General features: G+C 55.8%; 1 protein-coding gene across 2 annotated transcripts in view; it reads right to left on the bottom strand.

Moving 5' to 3' along the window:
• Positions 1-5,489: 5,489 nt before the first annotated feature.
• The window catches only part of SPECC1L (sperm antigen with calponin homology and coiled-coil domains 1 like), a 139,145-nt gene continuing 135,768 nt past the window's right edge, over positions 5,490-8,866 (bottom strand). For both annotated transcript variants that reach the window (XM_045065237.1, XM_045065236.1), the window contains one exon: positions 5,490-8,182. In XM_045065237.1, the coding sequence (XP_044921172.1) occupies positions 8,093-8,182 (90 nt within the window). In that variant the 3' untranslated portion in view covers positions 5,490-8,092. The remainder of the gene's footprint in view (positions 8,183-8,866) is intronic.

The raw sequence follows: 8,866 nt of genomic DNA, 5'->3' as shown, positions 1-8,866 counted from the left end.
GTGGTGCCTGCCTTTGTCATCCTTTCCCAGTGTCCAGCTGTGATCTGGGAAGTGCCCAGTGCCAGCTCCTCCTCAAGTCTTTCCATGGCTGCACTGTTTCTGAAGGATAAAGCCCAGCCTCCTTCCCTTGGCATTCAAGGCTTTCAGCCCTGAGGTCCTGCCTGGTCTCCGGCTATGCCCTCCTTTCCTGAGCCTTACCCTAGGTTGGGGGGTGGGCACCTCAGCTCCAAGGATGTCTGTAGGAAGCCCACCGAGTTTCCAGTGGCCCCTCTAACTGCCCCAGCACAGACTCAGGGCCAGGGCTTTCTTACAGCCTCTGGGGCCCAGCTGGGACCTGCCCCCACCTCCACTTCTCTGAGCAAAGTGAAGAGGAGTTGTCTTCTGTGCCACACACTGACCTGGAATCTTAGACTCTTGGGCTGGGACTCCATCCCCCTGTTACCCCCAGGCCCATGTTTTAGAGACTTCAAATTGGGAATGACCTCACAATGGCCCCAGTCCAGCCATACAAGGGGACCCACCTTCTACCCTTGGATCAAGAAAGTCTTGAATGTCTACCCCAATTCTGTGCACAGCCGGATGAACTATATCAGACAGCCAGAGACCAGGGCACTGGTGACCAGGGACTCATGGGAACCCCCGCATTCTTGAACCTCTGGGGGTCAGTGGGGTCACGGTGAAAAGCCCAGGAGAGGGGTTTGTGCAGGACCAGACCGAATCCTAGAGCTGAGGCCCCCTACAGGAGCTCGATGTCTCCCACAAGGGGAGAATGCCAGCAGGAGATGAGACTCTAGGCTCAGCTCGGGAACAAGAGTCTAAGGCCGTGCCCATCGACTGCCTGGATTCAGCCAGCCTCCATTGCCCTGCAGCCTCCTCCAGCTCTTCCCTAAGCCTGAGTTTCCATCCCCATTCCGCCAGCTCAGGTCCCAGGGTTCCTATTTTCCTTAATATCCAGTGTTAGGATAGGCCATGGGGGGTGGAGGAGGGTGGGCTGGGAGGGGTCAGGACCCCAACCCAGCTCCAGGTGTTGGTGAGGCACATAAGAGATTTTTTTCAAGTGGGGAACGGTCCCTGGATGCCTTTCCAACCTCCAGCCTGGCCCTTGTCCCCTTGGCACCCCATCCCCCAGTCTAGACCTTTGTAGCCTCCAACTCTTGTCCCACTCACATCCTGTGAGGGGTAATGGGGAACCAAAGGAAGGAGCTCCCCCACCAGGCAGGAACACTGCCCCTGGGGCTGCACTGGTGCTGTGGCTTCCCCTCAGCCGTGAGGTTCCCACTGCCTCACCTGTAAAATGGAACTGTTTTGTTTCACCTCCCTCGACAGTCAGGCTATGAGGTACCAGCTGGGGGCTCTGCCTGGCCAGATGGCCCTCCCCCACACCCTTGGCTTCCCACCCTTGCTTCTGTGCTGTCTCATGAGATGAGTTACTCCTGCAGTGGAGATAAACCCCTCCTGCCCACACCAGTTTGTCCTCGCTCAACAAACACGCAAGGAACAGCTTGTCTTGAGAGTCACCTGGGGCCTAGGAGGGACTATGGAGTTTCATGGGGCAGAGACCAACATTCAGACAACCTGGGGCAGGGCTCGCTCTTGCCCCTTTAGCCCCCAGCATGGGCCCCTGTCATTTCCATTCTGGGGCCCAGCACCTTTCCCACCCAGACTGCCCCATATATGACCTGGCCATACATGCACCTGTCTCCACGCCAGACAGGCCCCACGCCCAGGGACTGAAGGTTTCCCTTCTATAGCTGGTCCTCAGGGCCAGAGTGCCAAAGCTCTCAGAGCTCACTCCTGGGGCCCACTTGGCAGCCGCCAGCTCCTTGGCATGGGTGCCCCAAGCCTGGGATAGGCGTGTCCTCAGGTCAGAGGTGGTAAGGCAAGGGGTTGGGTCCACCCCAGAACCAGCTCCTCAGGACCCCTGGGACCTGCCCAAGCTGGGGGCACCACAGGTCCCCAGCCTTGTCCTAGAGCAGTCCTTCCCCAGCCAGTTAGAGGCAGAAGGAGCTGCTCCAGTGGTCCTGTATCATCTGTCATATGCCTCTGTCCAGGTCTCCCGTGAAGCCACTGCCTGGACAGCACACACCCAGGACTGGCCAGTTGAGCCGTGACAGGAAGCAGGCATGGGGGAGGGCTATTCGCAAACCCTGCTTCCCCCACCGAGCCGATGTGCTCATGGTTAACCCTCATCTCCGGGCCTTCCCATACTAGAGACCCCCCCAACACTGCGCTCTTGGCACCCCCACTGTGTTGGCCTTGCTGCCCCCTTACCGGTGCGGTGCCCTCCTCAGCCTGGAGAACACTTCTTAGGTGTCTCGGCCATAGGGGAGGCCCCTGTCCCTGACCAAGGGAGCTCCGGCAGTGCGGCGGGCACAGGCCTACTGATCCTCAGGTTCGGGGATGCCTCTGGCAGATTCCACCTTCTATCTCTGGGCCTTGGTATCCCTGCCCAGCCACAGGTCAGGCTTTGAAGGCAACGGGTGCCTGCCCTTCCTTCTGTCCAAGCCCAGGCTCCTCAGGGGGTCCAGCTGGGCTTGCTCTTGCTCCTGATTTCTGGTCTCAGACAGCCCCTCCGGCCCCCTGCTGGCTTTGTTCCTGTCCAGGATGCACCTGGTGGCCTCTGGACCCCAATTGTTTGCACTGGGGCCAGCTGGGCCACATCAGGGGGAAAGCAATTCCAGACCCAGGACAAAGCACCCGGTGGTACTGGGGCCAGCGCCCCTGCAAACCATCCAGGCCACCCTGAGGTACTCACCAACTTCTCCTTCAAGTGGGAGGGGCACTGCATACTTCCTGGGACTCTGGAATTGAGGAAGTGGGAGACCTCACAGGGCTCCTGTCTATGCTTAGTCTAAAGCAGGCTCCAAGGCAACAGAATCATGCCAGAGGAAGCTCCCCAAACCATCTGTAGGCCTGGGAGCCACAAGAGCAGTGCCCTGATCCTCCAGCCCCGTCCCCAGAAAGATGCTCCAGCCCACATCGGCTTCTAGGTGTCAGATAGTAACCCCACTAGGAGCTCTGTGCCTCTGAGCTGATCATGGCTCATCCATGCAGATGTGGGAACTGAGGTCCTGACAGGACTGGGACCTCATCCTGGGCTACAGGGTGGACAGGGACCATGTGCATGCCGGAGCTTGTCACTCACTACCCTAACAATGGCTCTAAGCCAGGAGCCCAGGCACTGGCATGCAGCAGCTCCCAGAACATCAAACCAGCTGCCTTCTCCCCACCTTCCCTGACCCTTATCCCCATGCCCTGCTAGGAACTTCCCTACCCCACTTCTAGAAGAGTAGGGTGTTTGGTAGTAGGGATCAGGAGGGGCCTCTTTGTGGGGGGTCATCATATTGCAGAAGTGTGAAGAATCCTGGCCTGTCTCCAAGTTGGTGCCAGACCAGGGGGTGGAGGGAACCCTGGTATCCCAATTCCCACTTGGTGCAACCTGTTTCCTGCCCACTGGGTCCCAGTGACATGCCTGTCCTGTGCTCCACCCCAGCCCTCCTCCTAGGACTGTGATCCCTTTCTAAGAACCCTGGACTCACATACACTCCATAATGAGGCCATCCTCCAGGGACTCATGTGGCCTTTCCATGCTCTGGGTCTGGCTCGGATCTGGTGGCAGAGATGGCAGGCTGTGCCCGGTCACTCTCTGCCCCTCTGACCCACCCTCCCAGGCCCCCAGCTCCCAGCCCTACCTCCATACTCAGCCTGCTCTCCCACAATATGAGCCAGGCCCAGGGATTACAAAGCCGTCCTCCCAAGCCCCCACCCTGCCTCCTGCACAGATGCTCTAGCTGCAGCCCAGCAAAGCCCTGCCCTGGTAGGCTCAGAGCTCTTGCTTTCCCAACAGCCTTGGCCCTGACTACAATCCACTCCTCATCAGCCTGGTGCAGAGCCCAAGACCCCTTCTATCTGCCCTGCCTTCCATTTAAAGGACAAAACAACTCAGGTCAAACCAAGGGTGTTGGGAAGTGTAGCCATTTAAGAATAGGGCCAAAGAGTTGGCCACTGTGTCACCAGGGCATGGCTGCCTAAGGCCTAGGACCCCAGCCCTGCGAGGCTATGGACAGAAGGGTGTGAGATCCTTTCTGGATCTCTCCTTCTTGAGGAATTGGTTTTCTTGCTTCCACCCATCGAAGTCACCTCCTGCCCCCCGAGGTTCTAGAACCTACCTAAGTCAAGGTGGTAACAGTTCCCTCCCCAGACATGCTGTCCTGGGACAGGAAGCACAAGCATCAAGTCTAGGAGAGCGGCGCCCCTGGGCCCCACCATGTTATGAGTTTAGGAAGTTGGGCTACAAAAGGACTCCCCTTAGTGGCCCTCAGTCTTCTCCGGAGGTAGCTAGCATGACAGGCAGGCAAGAGGGGATGTTTTGGGGATGGCAGATTCCATAACTGAGGGGCAGCAGCTAGGACAGCCCATTCTGACCCTCCTGCCCAGGGGTCCTGAGGGTGTTGACTGGTGTCCACTGCACACAAACCCCAACATGCTGGTCTCAGCAGCCTCTTGTTGTTCCCAGCAGAACGACCTCCTTATGCTTCAGCGAAGGGCAGGAGCTCCATGTCTGAGCGAGCGCCCCAGGTCCCACAGCTGGCGAGTGGGGAGAAGCTGGAGACACGCCCAGTCTCAGGGCAGTCTTTCTCCTGCCCAATCCTGTACTCCAAGGACTTGGGTGTGCTCTGGAAGCCGGGTCACGGTGGGCACCCACGGTTGTCAGCACTCAGGCCACATCTCAACTCAGGCCATAGGAACTTCCCAGGTGTGAGCTCAGTTACTGGACAGAGGCCAGCCCTGAGAGGGAGTCTCAGGCCCAGGAAAGGCCCACTAGGTCACTTAGTGCGTAACGAAGTGGCCTCATAGTCCTTTCCACATGAGACACGTAGCATGGGTAATATGACAAACCCCAGTGTTATCCTGGGCTGCGCCCCGTAGATTCATAATCATTCCACACAAGATGCGCACGGAAAAAAGGCCTGACTGGTTTGCTTGCTCTGAGTGGTATAATTACTGATCTTTTTTCCTCTATAATTTTATATATTCTGAAAATGATCTCCCAAGAAGATGCACTGCTAGGGAGAAAAAAAAAAAAAAAACAACCGCCCTCAAGGCAAACCCCCCCACCCCGCCCCAACCACTCTGTTCCCCACAACAGCATGTCTTGGCTACCGTTGGGAATGCCAGGCCTTCCGTTCTTGTAGGGTAACCTGGGCAGGGCTTCTAGGGTCTCAGTCCTGGGCATCTGGCCTGTAGTTCTGCTTTGCAGGCCACGGTGGGACCTGGAAGACACCAGCACTCCCACTCACTCCCTCAGGTCCCTCAACCACAACACTTCCCAGTCTGTGAACTGCAGGGGAGGGCCAGCCAGAGGGGATGGAGCCTGGGCTCAGGTGCCCTCCTGTTGCCACAGTCAGTCCCAGGGGGTGGCCAGGGTCCCGTTCACACCATGTCAGAGGAGCAGCTGGAAGTGTAGAGTTAGAAAAGTCCGAGCCTGATGTGTTTCAGTAATTTTAATACATTCAAGAATATTTAATAGAACAAAATAAAAAAGTACTGTCAGTCAGCAGAAGCCTGTGGTTGAGAGATACAGAAATGGAACTGGCCCTTTTGCAGTAAAGCTTGTGCTTAAAGGGAAAAGAGACAAAATGACTTCCTGGGGGCTTCATGTCAAGTGCCACTGGACTAAAAGCACCTCAGAGTAGCACTTTTAGGTATATATGACTATTTAGATTATCCCATAAAGCCAACAGTGTTAAAAGGATCCTATTAGAAAAAGAAGTCATGCTTCTAGAATTTTCTCGTCTGTGGAGCCACACACAAATGTAGGTGGCCTGGCTGGGTACCCTGGCACAGCCTCTTGTCAGGAAGGCAGAGATGGGCCCTTAAACAGGCTGGGCCCAGTCCTGGCACTTCCTGCGGCCACCCTCTCCCTGTCACCGACCCCAATGGCGGCCTTGGGGGCACAGCCCCAGGTCCCCCAGCATGAGCTGCCAGGGCTGGGTCACTTGGCTAGGAAGGAACAGATGTGTGAACTGCAGCCCAGGAAAGTCTTCTCCTTCATAGGACAAAAAAGCACCCCCCAATAATAATAAATAAACAAAAACATGGCTGCAGTCAGACACTGGGTCTAGACAGGAGCACAGGCTTCCACGAAGGCAAATGAGAGCAAAAGTGGGACTTGGGAAGACCGAGTGGAGAGACATTTAAAAAACGATAATTCTCACCTAACAGTCCCTCATCTGACAGCAGAGAGCAACTGTCAACAGAGCAACAGAAGCCAGAACGGAACCTGACCAGGGAGGATGGGGACAGGTATCCGCCAGGGTCTTCTGGTGCGCCCTGGGGCTGGGTTCTGCTCACTGAGTCTCTCCTTCCTTAGCCGAAAATAGGCATTTCACAAAAAGCCTCCAGTCGGGACAGCAGCCAGAGCTGCCAGGTTGGGACATCTGGGCAGGGTTGATGGGCACTTATCAGCCAGCTGGTGACTGTGGGCCAGCAGGCCATAAACACACACACACACACACACACACACAGCCCATTTCACAATAACCACATTCCTTCCTAGGCTACAGACACCTCAAACTCCTACTCTAGAACATGATGCTTGAACACAGAACCCTTGGGCCCACATGCTGGCTGGGCAGCCTTCTTCACATCCTATGGCTGAGGCAGCGATGGTGCTTCCACCAGTGGCAACTCTTCCTCGTGCTACTTTGTAAGTGCCAAACACAGTTGTATTCTAGAAGCAACAGGTCTCGACGCTGTTCAAACCAACAGCTACTGTGTTAGGCGCACATGAGATGTGGGATCCCTGTTCCCAAGAAGGGCTGAGTCCCAGCCTGAGAGTCATCTCAACAGAACCCCTCATAATAAGGCTTCAGTTCCACCACACAGAAGGGGTACAGGTGCAGCTGCCTGTCACTTGGAACCTGGAGGGTGGCATGGCAAAGGACCAACTCCATCACAGGGATGCAGGCCACCAGCCCTGATGCTATCCGCTGTGGCTGTAGTCATGGTGGCCTCCAAGACCCTCTATCTGGTGTACCCGTGCAAGGAGACTTAAGGCACTTCCTTAAATTCTTGCCCAGGAGGATTTTATCTGAGTGACTCAGTGACTTTAAATTACCCTGCAGGGCTCTCTCCAGGTGTTTGGCTTTTTCTCCTGCTACTTCTGACTTCATTTCTGGCTTTCACCATGCTAATGTCCAGATTTCATGTTTCATCTCTATCTTTACTAGAACAATTTAACTTTGGTACTAAGAGATCAGGAGCTATGTTCCCCCAATATTGCTCATAAGAAAAAAAATTTTTTTTAAACTAGAACTCCTTTTAACCAATTCTTTTGTACAGAAACCTAAAGACAGACCTGGGTTTCCAAGCCCCTTCCATGCTGAAGGACAGGTTGGCAGTGCCGAGGACAGGGGCCACCTCCACTCGAAGGGCGCCCAGCCACAAAACCAGCCCTTCAGCAGTGACGGGCGCCACCAGCTGGGAACTCGAGTCACAATTCACTGTTAGCTCAAGCTGCAGACACCTAAATCACGCAGGCCACATCAGCCCCACCACACGGAAGCAGTGGCTGCCCTATAGCCATGGTGATGTACTCCATGGCCCTCCACGTCCAGGGCTGCAGCCTACTCCCCAGCACCTCTGCCGGGCGCCGAGTCCCCTGCCGGGTTCTCATGGGTGACAGAAGCCGCATTGGTGAGCAGTCGAGAAGAGCTGTGGCGAAAGCTTTCACTAACCCCCGGTGAGCTGCCCACTGAGTTTCACCCACTTTCCCAGGTTTAGCTGTGCAGGAGCTGGTTTGCACACCCCACAGCACTAATGCAGTTCAATATTCTCTTCAGAAAAAAACTGGCAGCAAACAGCGTGTGTGACATGCGTGGAGCCCAGGCCAACCTTGGGCCGGACAGGTCATGTGTGCAGAGCCGGCTGCAAGCCGGGGGCCAGATAGGACTGAGTTCTCCTGACTCAGAGGCCCCGGCTGAAGGCTCACACGCTGCGGGGCAGCTCAGAGAGTCACTGAAAGCTTTACGGGGTGCGTAGCTAATGGCATTGGTGTCACTTGGTAACGGGAAGAGTCCTTCAGAGGTGCTCAGGTTTCGAAGTACTTGTAGATTGCTGTCACGTAGAGCATCACGCTCTGCCAATCAGGCCGCTCAGTCCGCACCATTTCATTAATGTCCTAGTGGAGAAGGAAGAAACGTCGTTATAATCCCGGTCACTTCTGGGCCCGTTCCGACAGGCTCCCTGGCAGCTACACCGGCTGCACAGGGCAGGGCCTCTGACTTTGGGCCAAGCCAGATCACACCTCCCAAAGGCCTTGGCAAAATGCCTGCTCCATTGCTGCCAAGTGTGCCTGGAAGCTTCAGCATTATCCCTGAGCTGCCTCTCTGTGCCTAAGCCCCGCCCCAGAGCCCCACATAGGAGAGCCCCTGCTCCTGGCCATGGCCCTCCGAGGCTTGTTATCATCTTCTCTGGGGCCTTCAACCCTGTCTGCCTCCTTTCTTAAACCCCTCCAGGTGGTCGCTTCTGAGCGCCTTTCTCAACCCAGTCTCTGTCCCAGGAGAGTCTCTGGGCACCCAGGGCTCCCAGAACTCAACTTTCCCATGCCCTTCACCATGGCAACCATCTGAAATCATCAAAAACACTGTTTTCTGATTGTATTCTGCAGAATACCAGTCGTGTGAGATACCAGCTGATGAAAACGAATGTGGGAAAAGCCAGGACTCAGATATAGAATTTGGAGGCCCCCAAAAGAGACCCACTGTTGCTGAAGAACATCCCCGTGACTTTCCAGGGGGAAGTCTGCTCTGGGAGGTTCTGGGGTGCTGCTCTGGGAGGTTCTGAGTTGAGGCCATGGACAGCA

Source organism: Mustela putorius, unplaced genomic scaffold, assembly GCF_011764305.1.
Source record: "Mustela putorius furo isolate JIRA1106 unplaced genomic scaffold, ASM1176430v1.1 tig00003858_pilon_pilon_pilon, whole genome shotgun sequence".
NCBI lineage: Eukaryota > Metazoa > Chordata > Mammalia > Carnivora > Mustelidae > Mustela > Mustela putorius.
This window is presented reverse-complemented; position numbering and strand designations above follow the sequence as displayed.